At 42.2% G+C, this 23,791-nt stretch overlaps 1 protein-coding gene across 1 annotated transcript; it reads left to right on the top strand.

Moving 5' to 3' along the window:
- The first annotated feature begins 21,510 nt into the window (after window positions 1-21,510).
- Window positions 21,511-22,788, top strand: olig4 (oligodendrocyte transcription factor 4). Its single transcript, XM_034222327.1, has one exon. It carries the CDS (start codon window positions 21,695-21,697, stop codon window positions 22,442-22,444), a length of 750 nt encoding a protein of 249 aa, XP_034078218.1. The 5' UTR covers window positions 21,511-21,694; the 3' UTR covers window positions 22,445-22,788.
- The last annotated feature ends 1,003 nt before the right edge of the window (window positions 22,789-23,791 follow it).

Raw genomic sequence — 23,791 nt, 5'->3', positions numbered from 1 at the left:
ATGTGTCTATTACCTGTCTCCATTCTATCATGTTTAGATTAGTTATTCACAGGAACGATTACAATAAAAATATAATGTTGTGCATAAATGTCTTTTGTTACCTCTGCTTGCCTATCCTTGCAATATTGTTGGAGAACCCTGTTCTATGTCTTTATTGTTTAAAATAAAGAAAACATTTTCCTTTTTGTTCTTATTACTGTTGTTTCAACAATTATACTGTGCCATGTTTTAGGTTCTCATGGGAATGCTGACAGCTCCTCTCCCTCTGTGCCACACACTGCAGGTGAAACAGCCTCCAGGGGCTCCCTGCAGCTCTCCTGCACCGCTGGGTGCTAAGGAGATTAAAAAACCCCCACAGAGAGAAAGTGGGTATCAACATACTGTACTTCCTCTTTCTCTAAACACAGCAACTAGAATTAAACATGCCGCCATAAAACTCTATGATTGCTGAGAATCTTTGACATTTACAGAAATGGATATCATATCACCCAGCATGCAACATGTATCATTATGTGTGTGAGAAAGTGCCAGATCGGCTCACTGAACACATGGTGGAGTCAGACAGGGAAGGAGATCCACAGCTCCCCCTGTCAGAAAATGGGGGGGACTGCAAGATGGATATTCCACTTGTGTTTTAATGCATGCAATTAGCCTTGAACATGTCTGAATGTTAACTAGCATGCACACAAACACAACCACACAAAAACACAAAAATTCTTGCGGAGTCCAATTAACTCATGCCCCTCACCTCGCCTCCCAGCTCCCCGGAGGTCCCTGAAAGCAGTGTGTAATGTGTGTCTTCCTGTAAACGCACCATAAAATAGATGGCCCTGGAATAGGGCGAGATTCTGCAAAGTCACGCTGACATTGCTGAGCCGGGGGGGCGTGCGACGGAGAGCTGATGGAGGCACGAGATTGTACACAGATGAATATTCCCCTGCTGAGAAAATATCATTAATCTGGAGCCTACCTTTTCTGTCAGGCAGTGGTTAGACTGCCCCAGACAATGCTTAAGGTCAGGGTGTGATGACTGATTATAAGTGAACAAAAAGTGTCTGTTTAAGCTTCCAACACCAACAAAGCTGCTTTTAGTTTTCATGCACCGCAGAAATGGAACAACCTTCCAGAAAACCTCACCAACCCTCAGTTTATTTTTACAGCTGCTTCAGAAGTCATTTAACTTGTTTTATCCCTACACTTCTTGCAGCACCTACTGTATTTACAATGTTGCCTTTTATGCATGGTTTTTATGAATCTGTTGTGTTTATTTATTGTGTTTCTTTCTTCTGTCATCCTATTGTGTGTTAATGTTGATGTAAAGCAAATTGCCATTTCATCAGAAATAGGTGGTATTTGAAAATCAAGGGACGTATGTGTGAGCTTCTGAATGGCTTTTATTATATATTAATATCATGCTGTGCCAATGAGTTATAAAAGTCAGAAGTGCTTCGGATTTCGCAAATGCCATAGCTGTGATCATCCTTGTTAGCTCCAAGCTTTTGTAATTTGGCATGAAGGCGATAAAAGGAAGGACAAAGTTAACACAACCGTGAGCCCCTCAAGCTCTTCCTCTCCTCCTCTTGTCTCTTTTATTTCGCAGGATAAACTGGCGATTAAATTACTTTTCGGAGAGCGGGAGGAGGAGGAGGAAAATAAAAAAGGAGAGAAAGTGACGCTTCCTCCTCCCCAAGATATCCCAGCTGCCTGCCTTCCCCAAAGTTGAGGAGCTTTAGAACGGTGGACTTACAGAGAACTGGGAGGGGGTGATATGACAATGTATCTGCCCAATCTGAGAAGGATTCAATAATCCTCTTCTGCTCTGCCCGGGAAGAATGGGGAGGAATTGACTCAGAAATGGGCGACTGGTAATAGTCTGTTTTTGTGCCAAATTATATTTCAGTGGAAGGAAAATTAAAGGTAAGGAAGGAGAATAAGCTGAAGTCGAGATGACCTCCTTGTCCTTTTGAAGGTCTTTATGAAATGTCTTCTACGTAAATAACAGGGACTAAAAGTTTTCAATTACATAACATTCACACTGCGAGGAGGGGCAAACAAGCCACAGGGGAGTCGGTTTGTTTACGGATACGTTTCTACCGGTGTTCCTTAATCAGAAATTATTCAAGAGATTAGCACCTGAAAGGCCTGCTTTGGGTCTGTTAGCGCACAAACAGAAGGTTCAGTCTTATAGGGTTCATCAGCTTTTCTCTATGCATGAAGAAGCTTGCCAGCCTTCACAGCTCTTCCCTGCCGGCAGCTTGGTTTATGGTGCGGCTGATTTGTAATTTTCTAGAGCCTGCAGGTCCCCCGGGGGAGCAGGTCTTTGCAGCTTTCCCTCACTCTCTGCATTTACTCGTGCACGTGCCGACCTCAGCCTGAGACTCCCTGACACACTGACGCATATCCACTGTGTGGATATGAATTAATAAAAAAAGCGGATAGGAATGTCAATCTCAAATGGGTAAGAAATAACCAGCATCTTATGTGTTAAAGAGGTCCTATTATGTTTTTTGGGGTTCTCCTTTTCCTGTAGTGTGTTAAAACTAGAACCGCCAGAGGTCACTGTATACCTAAAACCGCCAACGGGTCAAATGTACCCGCTATTGATTTGCAAGGTACAATGTTCTTTTATTTATCATACAGAACAGTGAGTTTTGATCACACAGGGATGAAACTTATACCAATAGAATATGTGGACTCTCAGCTTTTCATATGATATAGGCTAGTTTGTGCAGATAGCATGAAGTATAAAATATCGTTACCAGTGCTGATTTAAACGCTTGGTGTTAGACTTGTGTTTTGTTTTGGTACAAATCTCTCTCTCTCTATCTATCTATAACTATCTATCGACATATAATTGTCTACATAAACAGACGACGCGGACTACTTCTCTCATTCCGAGTGTACATCTTTATTCAACTGGCACGTAACCTGCACACGCATTATGTCCTCAACGTGAGCTCAGTCATCCACGATCTTGTAATTCCTCTCCAAGATGTTTCGGGGGGTAGGAGGAGAGAGAGAGGAGAGCGAGAGCGGAGCAGAGCGAGAGGAGAGAGAGAGCGAAGAGAGAGAAGAGAGACGGGCTCATCTCTCTCTCTCTCTTCCTCTCTCTCTCTCCTCTCTCTCTCTCTCTCTCTCTCTCTCTCTCTCTCTCTCTCTCTCTCTCTCTCTCTCTATATATATATATATATCTATCTATCAATACATCTATCCATCTCTCTCTATCTCTCTATTTATAAGGAACCGCCGTAGACAAAAGGCGTTGCTATAGCAACATGTCATGTTTACGCTGCATTTTCTATGAGGTAAATATTACCCGCTGGCGGATATGGGTATAAATGGCAATTTTTTGGCAATTTTTTCAATCTGACTTCTTATTGACAATTTTTAACAACGGAGGATGCTATATAACACACTTTCAGGAAAAGTCACGGACTGGGAGACTTTAATATGCTATGGAAAAAAAGTTACATACAATCAAAAAACGTAAGTACTGGGAACTAAGTACGGCAAAGTACTTGGTGTGAAAGCGCCTATTGTTAGTGATAGACTAAGGGGCAGGATATCTTTAAGGGGTTGACCAATCACAACAGTGTCGGCCAGCTAACCAATCAGAGCAGACTGGGCTCTGGTTTCAGACAGAGGGTGAAAAGAGGTGCTGCATCAGTATGAGAAAAATAAAGAGCTTTCTGAACATTAAAGCATGGAGACATGTCACATAGAGGCACTAAATACACATTTGAAGAAGAAAATCAGAGCCAGGATAAAGTCTTGCATTTCAACCTTGGTAATGACATGCCTAGTGGGATAATGTAGCCCCTGAATGCAATTTAAATTGCTGCTTTCTTTCATCATGCCTGTACGACCCAGCCAAGGTAGTGAGTTCAGGCTCTCCGAGACAGTGCGTCCCAGCGGGAGGTGAAGGTGGTGGTGGTGGGGGGGGGCTTCTTGACTTCAAAGACGGGCTTGTCAGGTATCCTCAGCCACAGCGCACTTATGTAATGCCGTGCCTGCCTCTCAACTTGACAACCAAATGTGCCTCATCAGCTGTCTCCACTGAATTATTCATGAGGGGAGTGGAAATTGAGTGAGTCCAATACACTCCATCTATCTTAAATGAACGTCTTAGCCGAGCAGAGCACAGAGATGTCTGGAGAGTGTGTGTGTGTGTGTGTGTGTGTGTGTGTGTGTGTGTGTGTGTGTGTGTGTGTGTGTGTGTGTGTGTGTGTGTGTGTGTGTGTGACGTGTGTGTGTGTGTTCATATCAGGATATTGAAAAGTGCACTTCATTTAATGGAGCTTATAAAAAAAGGAAACATAGAGGTTCAAACTATTCTCTGTTTTTCTTAGAAAATAACTGATGTGGGAACATGGAGCATACATTTAAATTAATATTTGCACAAAATGTCATATTAAAAAGCTTGTAAAAAAAAATTACCCTGTGAATGAAACAAGAACAAATTAAATCGGAGTCCATCCTCTCACACTTTCTTGTCCCACTGTTGGTTCATTAAAGAGTTACATTATAGATATCCTGTCCAGTGTCTCACAATGGTAGATGGATGGTGACCTGTTTGCGTGCAGCCACTAGTGGGCGCTTTAATTCCTATAAATGTGCTCTTGGAATCCTCTCTGAGGGGACATGTGTGCAAAGTCTTGCAATACAAAGACTAGTTAAAAATACATATAATTTAGCTTGTTATATTTTACTTAACCTTAAAATAACACAGATGTGAAGTTTCAAAATTGAAGAGGCTAAAACTGGCACGACTTTACCTACACTGTTGACTTTACTTTGTACTCATTCTTTATTTACTTATTTTTTCAAATGTAATCCTTGTATTTTGTTTATGTAACTTCTATAATTTCTTGTGTATGCATTGTGTACTAGCTGTGAGTTGGATGCAACATTTTAGAATATATTCTTTTATATGTGACATATCAAACCTCTTGAATTATATTATGCAGAATTATGCTGTGATTAAAGTAAGAACTTTTTGTCCAAAGGACAGTCTGGGCCGATATGGGCTAAAACATTTTTTAAATGTTCTCTCACTTAAATTATTTTCCTGTCCCTGTAGAACCACGTGTCTTTTAAAATTCTACTTTTCACGAGCTCAGGAAATGAAGTAAGTAGTACAATATTTGCCTATGAAATGTAGTGAAGTAGCATAAAAATAATATTGAACAAGTAACAACAAGTAGCCTACTAAACAGTCCTTGAGTTAATGTTACATGGGTCATTCAAGAATTGGAGAACAATTTAGACATCAGAACTTTTGTCATGTTTGTCATGCTAACAGAATATTAGCAAAACAAGTACATAAAAAGCCTATTTGAAATGTTATATTTGACATGCAAGTTGGCCTCTAAGAAGGTGGGACCAGAGAAAAATGCCATTTTAGGCAAAAGCTATTTGAAATAATATTTTGAAACCACTTTTTCTACAACTTTATTGACATCTTGTCAACTGACAAGTATATTTAACACAACAAGTGCATGTTTTAGCATTTTGGGCATGGATTATTTGAAATGTCATCGTTGCATTTAAAGTCTTTGTTATTTTCAGCAGACAATAACCCACTGAGAGTGTGTTGATGAGATGTAGTTGAGTAGCTGCATAATATAAACTTCAACAGTTAATCCACCACAAGTGAACACAAGGACAGTCTTTTGTCTGTTACAATTTATATGTTTTACTCTTGAATAAAAGGAACATTTTTGTATTTCTTTCTTCAACTAGTACAATTGTCAATTTAACAACTTTAGTACTTTTGCTACATTCATTTGGTTAAATGATCAACCAGCAGTCTTTTAACAGGTTACTCTTCAGGCGTCGTGTTAGCAACCAGTTGCTGAGAAAGTGATCTGATGCGTTTCCCCGCTCTGTTTGTTTTCATCTCTCCCCATGCTCCCTGTGTGCGACCTTTCCCCCGGCCCCACCCAAAGCCACGTACATTTTCTTTGGGGACAAAGGCATGTCCACGAGTCCCGCTGGCTCCCTGGCAGTGGTCTTGGTCCCAGGGCCACGCCACACTGAGCCCCCTCGGAGCCCTGCGTCCTGAAGGCCCCAGCATCAAAGAGTCCCCGGGTCAGGGGGCCGAGTAGAACCTGGTTTAACCCTCCCGTGCCCTTTGCATCACAATGTGATGGTACGTTCCCACTCGTTTGGCCCTCACTTTCCCCGTGATATGCAAATATCAATGATGCCGCCCCCCCCCCATACCTTCCCTAACAACCTCATGTGTCCCTCCTACTGCGGCCTGACATACAGGTCACACTCGGAGCTACCTGACTCTCAATATAGAGCTAGAAAACCTGAATCTGACCTTGATAAAGTAAAGGGGTATGAATGTTGTCTTATAAATGAAATCCAGGAGAGAAATATACTATATCAGTTTGGTTTTGGAGTCAGCAATGAATCAGAAATGGTTAATATTACCGTCAAAATACTTAGTTACAAGGGAGTGTAGAAATCAATCCACTTTGCACACATTGAGGAGCCAATTGTTTTCTTCTGTTATTATTCTAGGCTAGACAATATTTTTGTTCTAGATATTTTAGGCATGTCAATTCTTCAATAAGACAAATACAAACTACTGATTATACCTTAATTTCCCTGTTTTAGGACCCAATTTATTTCCAGAATAAACACAATGCATCATGCAGATCCCTCCAGTCAAATGACAAAATGACCCATAATGAAGTTGTTTTGTCACGCATCACTCACGCAAGATGGCATCTTCGATCGTCGAAAGTAGATGCGTTAAACTTTCCGGGGAAGCTTAAGGTCCCACCAACTACATTACACCATCCATAAAGATGTCAAGGCAGCACAAATCCATTTATCTCACAGCCATTTCCAATGAGAAAGCGATTATCCATGCCGCGCGAGACACATTATGCAACAGAGTAAGAGCCTTGCCATTCAAAGTTAATGGGATTATATTTCAGTCTGTGCCGCTCAGACATGTCTATAAACAGCGTTTTTGCTGAGGGGTAAAACTTTTTTGGCAATCTATTTTTCGTGACACAATGGTTCTACATTCAGGAAGTGTGGTTAATTTATTTAGACGTGTTCTCAATCGCTCACTGGAGCCCACATTATTTAAATAGTGCTGCTGGAGTTAGGTTTAGGGAGACAAAAAGGCTTGTGACCTGCACCATAAATAAACACAAACACAATAGTTTTGACTGAAAGTGAGGCACAAATTCTAAACCCCGAAAGTGAAATGACAATGAAAGCTTCCCTTCTGGCCAGTTTAGCATAACAACATTCCATGTATTATCATGAGTTTACTTTTCAGAGGCTGATTGTTTCACAGGGACGATAGACTTGGTTAACTCCAATGGGAGGAGGAGAAGTGAAGGGCAAAGGCCAAAATCTTACATGAGTTTCCTCTTTCTCTGATGCCCAATAAAGTTGTGAAAGGAATGAAATTGAATAGCAGGGATGGGGTCACTGCGAGGGACAATAGTCACTGAGGAGAGAGGAAATCTAATCAGCTTGGAGATGCTAATTTTATGGAGCACCAATTAAGGAGAGTTTTTTATGACACTTTTTTGAGAAAACAAAACAGCAGAGCTGTCCCCTCCTAGTTGGGGGGCCCCTGGTGGAGTGGCCCTCTACACTGTGAAATACCCCTCCACTCTCAGCATTGAGCCCAGGCTCTAATGGGATGGCACCTCCTTTATGCCTGCCCTCGCCCACATTGGGGAAATGAGGCTGTGTCTGTTTGTTGTTCTGGTAGGCTGTGCGTCCCGTTTATCACTGTCAAAGCACCGAAAGAGAGGGATTGAAAGAGTGGGGGGGGGGGCTCTGATGTCCAATCTGTCCTGCTTTGGGCTTTACGACCACCGGCCCCACGTGGCGAGTACCCCACCCTGGACCTATACATCTCCATCTCTGCCTTTCGGGCACCGACAGCCTTTGTATCGGCTCACTCCGGCTGCCAAGATATGCGTCTGCGCCGCTAACGGGGGCCCGGGTGGAGCTGCTAACTAGACAATGACGGGAGATCCGAGACGGCCAATGTTTAACCAGCGAGCGGCCTACTCACGCCCCTGCCTGGCCCCGTAGCCCCCTGTGCCTTTGTGGGCTCAGGGTTAATCTTTTAAAGTCCGGAGCCGGGGCGCACCCCCTCCTGCCCACTGTCCCACAAATATACTGCCACACAGTCACTAGAGCTGTACTTTTACGGGACCTTTTGTTTAAATGCTGCATACTCTGCCTGTAAGTCCACAGTGCTCCATTGCTCTGTGATCCTTCAATCTTTTGGGGGAATTAATACATGAATAATATTACTTGGAAAATGAAGAAGAGTGAACATTTTAAGGGGATGCTTTAACTCTTCAGTGCTTGGCAAACATAAATATCATTCTATACTAATTCTAGCTGAAAATTAAAGATGTAGGTTATGAAATAAAACATGGTTTAAGTAAGCCACACCAACAACAGCTGTGACAGGTGGATAGTTCTCTGATTCCCTGAAGTGCTCTTCCTCTCTTCTCCTTTACCCCACCGCCCCACTTTCCATCTTCATGCACCCCTTGCCTCTCTCTTTCATCGATTCCCCTCTGTATCGAGTATTTACGGGCCCTCGTAAACATGTATTGATATTTAATGCCGCACTCAGCAGGGCAGGGTCTGTCAGGCTGAACTTAGAGGCCTGTGCCTTCCCGAGACAGGAAAATTGAGACAAAGAACGATATCAATAACAAAGGTGCTGTAAAGCTGCACCCAGCCCTCGTGCCACTGAGAGGACACACAGCCGTATGACAGCGGCCCGGGCCCGGCTTAGGAATAGGGAAGTTGTTCTTTGCTCTAAAAGGAGGAAGTCACAACAGAAATCTCAATGTACTTTTGTTTTCACAATTTAGTGGCTAGGGTTTTCTTTTTATGAAGAACTGATCATATTCCTCCTGGGACCCAGCCCCAGGATGTCCACTGTAGTGGACATTTTGTTAACATGCATCTCCTTTTACTCTTTTTAGCTACTCTACAATCCCTGATGTACTGTACAGAGGACATCCTGGTTTTTCCAGTGATATGTCATTGGTTAAAATTGCATGCTGGGAAGTTCCTCTTTCTTTTGATCAAAAATGGCTGGCATACCAAAAACAAAATGTTATAGAAGCAGGAGGAGAAGTCAAATATTGTTGAATAATTGTAATTTTTACCATGAAAATCATATTTTCTTGTTTATTAACATGTGAGGAACTATATAATTAGTTCTGAAAGCAATTAAATAATTCAAGTTTTCAAATAACAGCACTTTTATAAATGTCCATTCTAGTGGACGTCAGGACTATCTTCATGGACTTTATGACTCAATTTTGTTGCAGGAGACGGAACTGAAGCAGACATTTTCTGTACCAGATAGTTCAGGAAGATTCAGATTTTGAGCTCTCAAGGCAAGGCAAGTTTATTTATATAGCACTTTTCTGTACGCGACAATTCAAAGTGCTCTCAGATGATGAGAGAGATGAGGATTTCACACCTGGGATAGAAGAGGGTCAAGAAGAAGGGGGGGAAAGATGCAGGAGGCTCCATGAGCGCACAGATACAGACAGAGACAGATAGGGACGAGCTGGAAAGACATGGCCCTCTGTGGGCCAAGAGTAGCACGTGTTGTCTTATTGTTGTTTTTATTTTAAGTGGAGCCATGAAAAATGAGAGTTGCCTCAGGAATGCAAGCTTTGTTTCTATGAGCAGGTCAAATGGAGACCACATCCATAAAACTAGTCAAGATGATCCTACAGCCTGTGCCGACTGGAGTCAATGAGGTACTTTTCCCACTACATCGACTACAAAGTCTTAGAAGATCTGGAAAGATTCACCAAAAACCAAACTAGTTTTTTAGTGACCAAATAAACAGCAATGTTCAGATCAATTACTTATTTATGTTTTAAATAAAGGTGAATGTATTATTGTATTAATATCACTCTATAACCATAATATGTTACATAGTCTGTTAATTTTGGCAGTCTTTTCAAACTAATATGGTCCTGACGTCCTCTATACAGTGGACATACTGTAACATTTAAAAATAAAAAAAGTCTAAATTGCAAGATATTTTTTTAACCCTAAATAGGTAGGAAATCACAAAAAAAAGGAAATTGGAAGACACTTTTTTTCCTCAGGTCCCAGGAGGATATATCTATCATATTGTGTGAAGGAGTGCTGGGGGTTTGGCTGTCAGTGCATTGGTATCGAGTTTCAATTGGGGGCTTATTTCTAGTTAAATCGGTTGAGCCTCATGTTGAGTCAACAAGTGAAGTAAAACCATCTTTTCTTAGTTAACAAGTTGAAACATTAATAAGCTACTATTGCTGATCCTACATTATTCGTCTGAATTTGTGTTTATTTGTTGTACTATTGTTAATTTTATTCTAATCTCCTTCTTTGCCTGATTTAAAGCCTTATGAATGACCTCTGTGAGTCGTTTGTAAAACAGGTGAGAAATGCCCATACCCAGAATTCACTAGTTTAGCATCCACATACAGCTTAATATAATAGAAGTGCAGTGATGGCCATTATACTACTAAACTGTTTACAAATGTAACTGTTCTGAAATGAGTCACAAAGTCATTCACATAGTGCCAACAAATGCATAAATAACATCCAAGCGACAGTGTAATTGCAATGTGTGCAGCAACAAATACAAATGTTAAAATAACAAGCTAAACTCCAAGATAGTAAAACATGTTAAATGGAATAAAACAATCTCTGAGAAAGATGTTTAAATGTAGGGACTGATTTAGTTTTATACATAGGTTCATTTATTTCAAGTCTTTTAAAAGAATACTGATTTGCCCATATGTACATTATAACAGTTAATACTTTTGTAATTCCTCCTGTTTACATTACATTACATTGCATTTAGCTGACGCTTTTATCCAAAGCGACTTACAATAAGTATATTCGACCAAGAAGATACAAACTTGAAGAAAACAGAATCATATAAGTACATCAGGTTTCATAGAGCCAAAACATTTCAAGTGCTACTCAACTGGCTTTAGATAAGCCAGTCCTTTATTAGTATATAAGTGCTTTTTTTGTATTGCTCGAAGTGGAGTCGAAAGAGATGAGTTTTCAGTCTGCGCCGGAAGATGTGTAAGCTTTCTGCTGTCCTGATGTCAATGGGGAGCTCATTCCACCATTTTGGAGCCAGGATAGCAAACCCACGTGTTTTTGCTAATGGGAACTTGGGTCCCCCTCGCAGTGCGGGTGCAGCGAGCCGTTTGGCTGATGCAGAGCGGAGTGCACGTGCTGGGGTGTATGGTTTAACCATGTCCTGGATGTACGAAGGGCCAGATCCATTCACAGAATGGTACGCAAGTACTAGTGTCTTGAAGTGGATTCTAGCAGTTACCGGAAGCCAGTGAAGGGAGCGGAGGAGCGGAGTGGTGTGGGAAAATTTAGGAAGGTTGAAGACCAGACGAGCCGCTGCATTCTGGATGAGCTGCAGAGGTCGGATGGCACATGCAGGTAGACCAGCCAGGAGGGAGTTGCAGTAGTCTAGGCGTGAGACGACGAGAGCCTGGACCAGAACCTGCGTCGCTTTCTGGGTCAGCTGGGGACGTATCTTCCTGATGTTGTAAAGCGTGTATCTGCAGCAACGGGTTGTAGCAGCGATGTTTGCAGTGAAGGACAGTTTGTTATCTAGGGTCACACCCAGATTCCTTGCAGTCTGAGTCGGGGAAACAACAGAGGGGCCGATGTTGATTGTTAGGTCAAGAGTGGGACAATCTTTTCCCGGAAGAAAAAGCAGTTCAGTCTTGTCAAGGTTGAGCTTGAGGTGGTGAGCAGACATCCACTGAGAGATGTCAAGCAGAGATGCATGCGACGACCTGGGTCTCTGAGCGGGGAAAGGACAGAATTAATTGGGTGTCGTCAGCGTAGCAATGGTATGAAAAACCATGCGGGCTAATGACAGATCCGAGCGAGTTTGTGTACAGAGAGAAGAGGAGGGGACCAAGAACAGAGCCCTGAGGGACCCCTGTAAATAATTGACAAGGGTCGGACTCAGACCCTCTCCAAGTTACCCTGTAGGTGCGGTCTTTGAGGTATGAGGTGAGGAGGGAAAGTGCAGAGCCTGAAACTCCAAGTTCTTGGAGAGTGCGAAGGAGGATCTGATGATTCACCGTGTCGAATGCAGCAGACAAGTCTAAAAGGATGATGACAGAGGAGAGGGAGGCTGCTTTAGCAGTGTGCAGTTCCTCAGAGACAGCAAGGAGAGCAGTTTCTGTAGAGTGACCTGCCTTGAAACCAGATTGGTGTGGATCAAGAAGGTTGTTCTGATGGAGATAACAGGAGAGTTGTTTAAAGACAGTGTTTTAGACAGGAACGGGAGGAGAGAGACAGTAACATCGGACGGGTTGAGAGTGGATTTCTTTAGGACATTCCTTTCTAATGTGATTCCAACTTGGGACATGGGAGAAAAAAATATGTATTCCAAAGTCTAGCTTAAGCTAATATCAGACTTCAGGTGTCTGATTGAGCAGATCAAGTAGCTCTCTTTTAAAATAACAGTCATTTTGTCTATGCCCTCTTGTTTTCCTAGCCCTTTCATAGCTATTTACCAAGCTAGATTGGTTTGTTGTAATTTGTAGAGATTCAAGCCCTAAAGATCGCTGCCTTCTCTCCAAGATAATATAAATAGGTGGCACCTAGCTTGTGGTGCTAAAAGTGGCAAAAAATAACTTTGGAATAACTTTACAAAAATGTCTCATGACCCCATTACTCAAGATAACCTACTGAAGTTGTTGTGAGCAGTTTAGTGTATTTGTTTCTGCCAAACTACACCTTCCATGTTATTGTCTAGCCAAAGCTAATATCAAACTTTAGTTATCCGATTTAGCAGATCAAGTTACCCTCTTTTCTAAATGATAGTCATTTTGTTACAGAGTGCCTTTCTCAACAGTGTTTCCTTACTGAGCTGCAGAGGAGGGATAGAACAACAAAGACATTTCGTTTCAAAGACAGACTTTTTTTTAAATCCCTGTTGAACAAAGCCTGTCGTGACATGATTCAGTAAAGACATCTGAACCAGAATATAAAACATGTTTGCCAAGGGACATCAGTGTGACACCGATCTCCAGTGATGGGGACAGGTCATGAACACTGTCTCCTTCTTCCCTCCTCTAGTTAAACAACAGGAGGTCTATAAAGCAAAGGGTCATGGCCCTCTTTTTGTCAGCAAAGCAGAGAAGAACAACACGGCCACTCTGAGTTTGTGCTTCATATTATGTGTCGGAGTGTCACTGTGTGTGTCTCTGTCTGTGTGTGTTTTTTTATTTTCTCTCATCTGTCACTCCTATGGGACAGTCACAGATCTATAGGCGCTGAGCATGTTTCAGGCATGTTGATGATAGTGTGCCACAGGAGCAGATCCCCTCATCAGTATTCCGATCAAGCCAAATGTGAATTAAGGTTTAATGTGCATCCATAATCACCCACCTGAGCCCCCGAATCGCAGAGTGAATGTGTGTGTGTGTGTGTGTGTGTGTGTGTGTGTGTGTGTGTGTGTGTGTGTGTGTGTGTGTGTGTGTGTGTGTCATGATAGAAAGAAGCAGGCAGGGGGTAAAATGAGCAAAAGAGCAAGGAACAGAAAAGATAATGAGATAAAAAATGACTGAATCAAGGGTTTTGCACTTAAAGGGACAGTTCACCCTAAAATAAACAAAGACATATTTGCCATTTCACCTGTAGAGCTATTTATCGAGCTAGCTTGTTTTGGTGTGAGTTGTAGAGTGTGGGAGATAAAAGCCATAACTATGTCTTCCTTTTCTCCAATATAATGGAAACATATGGCACTCTTTGCATAAAATCATGATCCTTTTAAACTCAAGATATTCTACAGATCTTGTTGTGAGCAATTTTTTTATTATTTATTTTATATCGAACTACACATTCTATAGAACCGCGCAGAAGAGAGCATCTACTTATTTACTAGAGGTTTGTGTTCAGTCTTTGGATGGCGTAGTTCAGTCAAAAGTAAATGACAGTGGCCTACGGGGGCAAACGCTCTGCAACAAGAGTTAGTCTGCTTCATAATTGTAAGGGTTTTGTCTGCGTATTTGAAATGACTAGGTTAGTTACATTAGCTAGCATTTAGTCAATGCAGCTCTTTTAGTAAACGTTGCGCATGTGTCGTTAAGTTGGTGAATGTTTTCTAAATGCTGCACATTTATAGTCAAGTTTGTGAAGATGTTTCCTCATTTGCATGTCTTTTGACACATTTGTGTTTAGAAAAATACAAATGTGTTTGCCCCTGTCAGCCACTGTTAAAAATAGTTCCTAGACGCAACCGATATCTGTAAATGTATCTCTGATTTGAGGATGAACTGTTCCTTAAACAGCAGCCACATTAGATACACAGAGGTACAACATCTGGAAATAAGAGCAAAAAAGCTCCTAAACCCCACTTCCACAGTTTTTCTAATTACCAGACAAGGTAATTGGCAGCGTGTGCCCATTGAGCTAAATTGCACTTATTCATTTCACTACATCAAGCCAAAAGCTAAAGAAGTCAATTGTGTGTCACTAACTAGTCTGATGCCTTCAAAGACCATTCCTTAAAAAACAGACACGGTAAATTCAATGAGCCTGCAGTGGCTGTATAGAAAGCAAACACATGTGGGCGCACACACACACACTCTCACTGACCATTGATCAGCTCGTCAATCAGGGGCCAATGAGGATTGCCAGTGGCCACCAACACTCAGGTTATTGTGCGCGGTGACCCCGGGGTCAGCGGTAAGTAGCTGAGGACTGAGCAGCTCACAAAAGGACAGCATCATGTACCGTCCACATACAGTGGCGTTGCCGGCGGCACCCTTATGAATAGACACATGGCACGCCTATCCACAGATGGGATGGAGACGAGGCAAGGGTGGGGGTGCATGTGTTGCCGTGGCGAAGGAGCACATGTGGAGGTAACAGACTGAAACAATGGTGCTGATGAAAGGCGGTCGTGCCTGGGTATCGGGGAGGGAGATTATTGGGCAAGCAGGTCCTGTTTTATCAGGCAGCACAACACAGAGACAAGGGGGGGAGACGGGGGGGGGGGGGGGGGGGGGCTGAGCGGCAGAAGTCTGCAGACCGCCGACACAAAGCCACCCCCATGCTCCAGTGAGCGGCCAACTGTTCAAAAGTGTGACCAGCACAATGCAGAACAGATACACTTTGTGTGTGTGTTGTTTAAGTGTGTGCATCTGTGTAGGCTTGTGCGTGTGGTTTTTTGATTGATTAGGATTTGCAAAGTAACTGTTTAAATCCTTGCCTAATCCACCATAACTATACAGACTCATATCCTCATGTATGAATAATAAACACCCTTCATTGTTATAAGCCTTATCCATATCATTGTACTCAAATCACATCAGTTTGAAGGGGACAGTTGACCCAAAAAAACAACAACATATTGTCTCACTTAGTGCTATCTACTCATGCAGATGGTTTGATTCATTGGTCTCCACTCAACTATAATGACATATTTCTTCTATACAGCCATGTATCTTTCCAGAAACTGTGACATTATTAGTCTGAATATCTTGCAGATATTTTGTACACCTGCTTTACTAAATGTTGTCTATCCTTGTCTGTAGATGTATCCTTAATTCTCCAAAAGTCTTGCCTGTTTTGCATATTTAAATATACATGTACATTTCAGAAATTTTTTGGAGAGTTTCATGGTGATATATTTTAGTTAAATGTTTAACCCTATCCAACAGTACTTTCTTGAAAATATAAGAATTGTACAATACATAACTATAAAGGCTGTTACCTGAGCCAGATATCTGCCCTTTAGTAGCACTTACACACCCCAAACCTTCCAGTTTTATACCTATCTATATTCTCAAGATTTTCACAGAAGAGTGTCAATATATTATATCACTCGATTTGAATAGCATGTTATCCCAAAAATCATGGGGAAAATGTGTTTTTAATATGGCTGTAGACTTTTTTGGATGTAAGGAGTGATTCACAGAGATACCCCTCAACAAAAACATTTGACTGTTTTATGTCAACAAAATCATAAACAAGAATTTTGAACCTGGCTTTATCGACTCTTCAGATTTCTGTTATGGAAATATGCAAATGAGAACACATTAGGTTGAAGACAATTCCTCATTTGCATATTTTAACATAACGTTTCAGAAAATGTGTAAAACAAAAACGAATTGTCTTTATTTAAGTAATCACCGTGGGAATTTGTTTTGCCCTATTTCTTGTAGTGTGTAAAAGCAAGCTGACATTAGCCACAACAAACTAAATAAGGCTGTAGCAGAAAAACACCTTTTTCATTTCAGGGCACGTTATTTAATCATTGAGAAGTCACGTAGTCTCGCTTTAAGATGTGACTCTTTCTCATTGAGCAGTGACAGTCTTCAGGAGGCTGCCATCATCTGGGTCCTGGCCACCTGAAGGCCAACATCTGGACCCGGGCCCGATGCCTCGTGATGACGGTCTGCTCGGCAACTGCTTCTGCCCTTTCCCCTTTCACTCTCTCCCCCTCTCGCCAGTCTTTCCTGCTTTGGTGTCCCCCCGGGGTAATTGTGGGGTAATTTATGAAGTTCTAGCAGCATGGAGCAGGCCAGTGTATGGGATAGCCTGCTGACCGAGCCCCATTCAGCTTCAGAGGAGAAGGCCTGGACTCCTTTTATCCTACCCATAATCAGCACCTCTCCCTGGGCCTGTATCCCCCTCCTGACTCCACTCGCCCTGCAGCCGTCCACAGCATGCGACCCTCCGCGGCCGCATAGAGATGAAGGGGAAAGTTATTGGACTCTTTAGTGACTCATAAACATCCTAGAGGATTTTCATAGCGCCTTTGTGTCTTTTTGTTGCGGCCGAGATAATGCAATTGTTTCAGGCGGTGTAAATGAATAAATCACCGAGCAGTTTGTCCCAGCGGTGAGAGATAACAAAGGGCAGCACTCCCTGTTCTCAGAAACACTTGTCGGCCCGTACAGACACTTTGTGGAACAATTTATATCTCCCTGTCCAGATACCGGTACTCAGAGGGAAACATATAGATCCATAGATGCAGCAAACCAATTCCACATATCTGATCACTTCCCCTGCTAATATGATTTCCATCTCAGAGCCTCGATATCAAGCGAAAAGAGAAAAATGGTGGTAAACAAAGGCTGCTGTGCGTCCTCTATGGGTTCTGCTCCCCACCACATGCCCAGATTAAAGCTCAGTGTGGGTGTATGATCTCGCCACTGATCCTGTTAAACAATGACCAGCTGAGAAAGAAGGAAGCCTAACGGTACACGGCGCAGGTTTGCTCTTCAGCTCAGCGCTTTATTGAGCCATGATAGGCCCTAAGCTGGCCTGATCCTCTGTAGCTACAAGCATATGCCTGTGATAATGCCCTCATTTTCTGGTCACCTGAGCACTTTCATTGGAGTGTACCCAGTGGGGCAGCAGAAAGGGGGTCTCTAAAGCCAAAAAAAACAAAACCTCTTGAATTGGATGAAGGGTCCTGAAAGGTGGCGTCCAGAGAAGAAAGTCAAACACTCTGATGCAGGGTTAAAAATTGAAGGATTATGTTGAAACATGGAGGGTGGCTACGCTTTCAATTGTAAGATGCAAAGCTTGGAGATCCTTGCGTCTCTCTGTGTGGCCCGTTGCCTCTGTAAACACATGAATAAGAATACGAAAGAGCAGGAGAATGGGATTTATCTGGTTCATGCATATAGTGATGGAGTAAGAGAAGGAGTGATTACACCCCTTTTATTCATTTAGAGCCCCTAGCAAAGGTCCCTATATGTGTTCCTAGTGATTTTACTTTTATTAATACACTGCTCTGAGCTGTTTCCCATTACTTTCATTAGTTTATTTGACTGCCACTCTCACTAATCTAACTTCATGCACAGTTAATGAGCCGTCTTGACACATTGCCCCTGCATTTATATATAATTTACTTCTACCACTGTGGAAACATTATTGATCGCTTTTCTTCTCTTTGGATAACGGAGAACACAATGGCACAGAACCAGCAATTAAAAGCTCCGAAAGACCAGACAAGAATGAAAACTGGAGCATTGTGTCCAAGGCAGTTAATTAGGACCTGACCCAATTAGCAGAGGAGAGTCCAGCAGCCATGTTGGCCCGGAGCCTAACGATGGGGAAATCCATATGCTCCTTATAAATGGCCCATGTTGGCTATCGAGGTTCTCCAATTATAATATCACTGAATGTTAGCTGAGCCAAAACACCCTGCTGGGCCCCCTCATGGAGTGGTGGTGGGGGGTCCTGAGGGCCCTCTTGATTCCCAATCCTAACTTTCTGCGGGTCAAAAAGATTGTCATACTTTGAGAATGCACACATAGCAAGGTGAAGAGCAGTGTGAGCTTAAATGCAAGTCCATGACAATTCAAACACACAGGTAAAGAAATATGGAGCTGTTTCACACAATAAAAAAGGCTGCTATTTATTCCATGTGGCAAAGAATTTAAAGGAACAATATAATCTGTTGTTGTTCCATGACAGAATACAAACAACTTGAAGCAGAGTATTTCATATGTTATTTTATTTATTATGTATATATATATATAAAAAAAATCATTTGAAGAAATCTATTTGTATTTAATTAATAGATATATTTTAAATGATCATATTTTGTTCTGTGTGTGCATGCTATTTTCTGCATGGGTTTGGTTGGACAGACAACTGAAAACTGGGCACTTATTGTTTGCTTGTGTTTTTCTAAACAATACAAACAAAATCAATGAACGAGTGCTACAAGACAAAAACAAGACATTTCATAAGGCATTCTGGATGAGGAATTGGTCTTTGAGCAAATTTTGCCATCTACATTCCTATTCAGATGACATCATTTTGTTGAGAACAAATGGAAATGTTGCCTATGGATGGATGTGTTGTGATCGAACCAAGATTAACTTAGTTGGGTATACAAAAATATTAGGTGATGAATTGGAATAAGAATAATTTATTTTTAGTAAAAAGTATAGTAAATTACAGAATGTTCTCTCTACTGAAAAGTGTGTATGCTCCTTCATATTTTTCAATGCAAGTCAATAGTATCCCTGTTTTTTAGAACTATCACGAAGCTGCACTAAGCAGCCACGACTGGAGAAGAACATCATACTGTTGGGTAAATATAAACCAGCGGGTGCACCAAGGAAAGATCATGGAAACACAGCACATTCTTTATGACGTCTGTAGAAAGTTGTCTTGAATGTTGATCACCTTGCCATTATTATGCTCCAGGCCACAATCAATTCTGCATCCAAGGTTGAATGTTTTTCCAATCCTCTCTTGCTCCCACGAATAGTGTAGCACATGAGTATTATTGTATTCCCAAACTTCTGACCCTAGCGCTGCCTCACTGAGGCTTTGCTTGGCAGAAGGAGGCAGGAAATTCCAGAGCCGAGTGGAGAAATCCACCGCAGAGAGAGAGCTTTTGAAAAGTCAGCTCAATCCAGCCCCAGGATTAGATCAACTGAGTCATGCACGACATTAATCACGGCAGGAATTTAGATGTCATGAATGGAAACTTCTCTATTTGAGATAAGTTTGTCTGGTGTTCCTGACAGCCGCTGTTTAATATAAAGAGGAAGAAAACACAAAACCTGAGAAAGTGCTAGTAGCTTTACGGTTGAATTAGGGGAAGACAATAGCGCGCCCACTCTTTAGTATCTTTTTAACTACCTCCTCCCCATCCGAAGGACCCCCTTCCAGTGATAGTGATGTGATTTCACAGACTGTTTGGGGAGCCAAGTCAAATGTATCTGACCTCTTTTGTCTTGGGCTCCTGGTTGAATTGTACCTAGTCTGCCATTAACGTGGCTCTTTACATGTTGAAGCACCTCATATGGTGCTTCATACCTTTCTCCAAAGTGTCTCATGGATACCATATGTAAATAAGGCCTCGAAGGCATCATATATCTGGTATTATGGAATAGGGCAATAAACATGTGGGCTTTTTCCCCCCCTTAAGCAGATCTCTGGTTTACACTCTCACTTTTGGTAACTCCGAATATGGTGAGTTAAGCAACTTAGGGGGGAACAGGATAAATAATATGAAGCTTCTCTGCAGTATTACAATACAAAATAAAGAATCTGCCTACTTGCTAAATGTAGCTTTTGATCAAACTTTAAGTTCACACATGCACTGTAACCACTATCTCTAAAAGGAGACAAACCAAGTGAACAGGGTATCACCACGACATTTCAAGTGTTGATAACTATAAACTGTTGATAACATGACAATTATTTGTTGTAAAAAGTTTTCTGAAATGTTACGTAAACATCTGCAAATGAGGCTTCATCTTCCTGAATATGTGCTTATTAGTTTACTCTTTTTAGGGGCACTTATGTGAAATTGGATGAAGTTAGTTTTTTAAATGTCAGGTTCATTGTGTTGACATATTGTTTTACAGAGGACATTTCCGATATCTCTTCATATCACTCCTTGTCAAAACAACTCATTACAAATATTCTGGATTCCAGTTTTCCAAAAACAAAAATGTGGTACTTTTGAGAAATCGGCCTTTGATTAAATGTATTGTATGACATTTCCAGAGTTGAGCATTTCAGGACAATTATTTTTCGTATAAAAAGTTTTCTGAGATGCTTATTAGTATACATTTTTAGGGACACAGGAAATTGGATGAAGTTAGGTTTACATTTCAGGTTCATTGTGTTGAGAGTCAATGGTTTTTACAGAAGAAATATCCGATGTCTGTTCGTATCACTCCATGAATCAGAAAATACTGTCAAAACAAGTCATTAAAAAGATCCATGTTTTCCAAAAAAACTTAAATTTGGTACTTTCAAGAAATTGGCCTTTGACTAAATGTATTATAGAATTCCATGGATTTTGCAGGACACTACTGCTACGTGAGAAGGGTAAAGATTAAATAACTTACAGTGCAGTATCATCATTAAACTACCCTAATTGATTTCTTACAAAGACAATCTTTATTTGTTTAAAAAGTTGTTTTTAACGTTTTGGTTATGTGCAAGTGATGAATTATATAATACCTTATGAGACTTCTGCTGAAATTAGAGGACATCTACAGACGCAAATAGGCAGGGTTAGTCAAATGAACACTTAAAAGTGTACTTTTATATTTTCTTTCCACTCGCCTGAAAGAGAACATGTTAAGGAAGCAAAATAGCCCAAACTCTCAAAATGAACCGGTGAATTAAGAACAGTAAACTTGTACACACGTTTCAGCATAGTCTTAGTTAACTTCTCTCAGTGCAGCTTAACACAACATGTGAACATACCCCTGTTTAGGTTAATGTTTAGGGGGTTCATGAGGGCTGGGGGTGTTAAAACGTGGGTATGGGAAGGTGAAGTGGGGGCTGCAGGAAGGAGGTGTGAGAGGGGGGGGGTGAAAGTGTGTCCCTTCTGCAATTGGCTGTGGCTCTAAGTGTCTCATTATGCAGCTTTATTGTTCCTTTGTTATGCTGGCGGTATAAATACACCCCAGTGGGCCCACAGGGTGACAGTTTAGACAGACTCACTACTGGGGACAGACTGATCAACAGACTCAACGGCACAAACTCTGAGAGAAACACAGGAAACTGGAAGCGCTTAAAGCTAAGGAAGCATCTGTAGAATTTAAACTCACGCTCCAAGCATTCAGCGTACTGTTTTTGCACCACTTTTTCGATTTGTGCAACACTTTAAACGCATTAAATTGCAATGGGTTCTGACTGTGGCTCCAACTGCAGCCGCTCCTCCTCCCCCGACCTGGTGGTGGATGATCACGCTGGGAGCTTTTTCTCCAACAAGATGTTCCAGTCATACTGCCAAGAGAACAGAGAGGACAGCGAGGCCGGCCAGGACAGGACGGTGGACGGACAGACCGAGGCCGGGACCGATCTCAGCAAGATCGACACCCAAGACCTGAGACTGAAAGTGAACAGCCGGGAGCGCAAGAGGATGCACGATCTGAACACGGCCATGGACAGCCTGAGAGAGGTCATGCCCTACGCTCACGGGCCTTCAGTCCGCAAGCTGTCCAAGATCTCCACCTTGATGTTAGCTCGCAACTACATCCTCATGCTGTCCGGCTCCTTGGACGAGATGAAGAAGTTGGTGGGGGATGTTTACGGAGGAAGTGCTGCCGCCCAGAGCCGCACCGCTGCCCACCCTGCTATCACCCCTGCGGCCCCAACTGCCCACCACCCTCTGCATCATCTGGCCCACTCTCTGCACTCTCTGGCGGCCAGCGCCCCTTCAGCTCTGCAACATCACTCTTCTCACGCCACGGCCCTGCACTCGCCTCCATCAGCAGGCTTCCTGGGTTTCCATGCACCGGTGCAGAGCCTTATGAAGGACCCCCTCCACCTGGCCGGGTGCTACAGGCACTTCCCCGGCATGCCCTGCCCCTGCTCACTCTGCCAGCCTTTACCCACCTCCACGTTACACAGCCTGTCTCTGAGCAAGTGAGCTGGACTCTAAAAAAAACGACCTCTGTTGCTGGGATCATCACAATGACTAAAGCAGCACAGAGGAGATTGTTACATGAACTCCTAAAAAGATTGCTGGTGCCAGAGCTTGTAAATACTGTATATATCTTCTACCATGCCAACTGCTGCTTTTTTCTATCAAATTACACTTCTGCATTGTTTATACAGAAATATTCTATGTGCACGCAGGTTTTTTACCGGTGGCAAAAACTGTAATTTATCTGATATCTGTGGTGATGAGACATTGTCAGAGATGGAACCGGTGTGTATTATTGTATTGCAGGATTTCTATTTTCCTAAATTAAAGTTTTGTTATAATAAGAACTCTTGTTTGCCTACTTATTTTCTGTGATATACTGTGATCTATATTTATTTTTCCCTGACTGTAGTTGTTTTTATAGTCATACGTGTAAAAAATAAGCAATATCTGCCAGGGACTATTTCTTTCTTAAGTCTTAAAGGGTTCTAGACATATACTAAAAAAACACAGCAGCTGTATGCAAACAATAGAGCCACATCTTCTTAAACTAAACAGAAGGGGTTTGATTTGTGTTAAGAGGACAGAAGGGCAATGTAAAAATGGATGTCTAGGAAGGGCTGTCATTGGTTGCTAACCAGCCTTGGACAGCCTAACCTCTAAAGAGCTAAAGAGGGACAGAAGGATGAGACAATGTGCCAGCACAGAGGCTGAATGTGGTGTTCTGGAGCCAGGGGACCATCCATCTTCACCTCAACAGGGAGTAAGAGATGAAAGGACGACACAGGCGCCAGGAAGGCGCGTCACTTTTGTTTGACGCGGGCGAGGGACAGAGCCATGTCCTTAGCTCTGGCCAACGATTTGTCTCTGTCTCATAAGAACATGGATACAGGCACACAAAGGGCAAACTTTAAGCAGGGGACATAATGCGGTCAGCCTTAAAAAAAAAGTGTATATATATGAGTTTATTTCTTTAAGCTGTAGATAAAATATATCCACATACTTTCACAACACAAATGTTATTGTGTTTAAAATCAAGTATTTAGCTGATTCATAACAATGATTAATCCGCTAAGCACAAACATAACACACACTGATTGCCATGAACATGATTTAGTCAAACAACCTGACAATGGCTGGCCCTCACTTAGCAACAAATCAAGCGTGTAAAATACATGCTTATCCTCCCACGGCTGACAGATGAGCCGGGGATCAGGGGAGAAATGAAGAGATGTAACTCATTCTCACCCACCTCCCTCTTTACCCCACCTCCTCCTCCTGAGAGCCCTGAATGGGTCCGAACAATAGCCATGCGTGGGACACAAAAGGCCGGGGGAGTCCGAGCTCTCG

Source organism: Gymnodraco acuticeps, unplaced genomic scaffold (genome assembly GCF_902827175.1).
Source record: "Gymnodraco acuticeps unplaced genomic scaffold, fGymAcu1.1, whole genome shotgun sequence".
NCBI lineage: Eukaryota > Metazoa > Chordata > Actinopteri > Perciformes > Bathydraconidae > Gymnodraco > Gymnodraco acuticeps.
Note: the sequence above shows the minus strand (reverse complement) of the source record. Positions and strands in the feature narration are given on the sequence as shown.

Coding starts and splice junctions, on each gene's coding strand:
- olig4 (XM_034222327.1), top strand. CDS start 21,695: ATGGGTTCTGACTGTGGCTCCAACTGCAGCCGCTCCTCCTCCCCCGAC.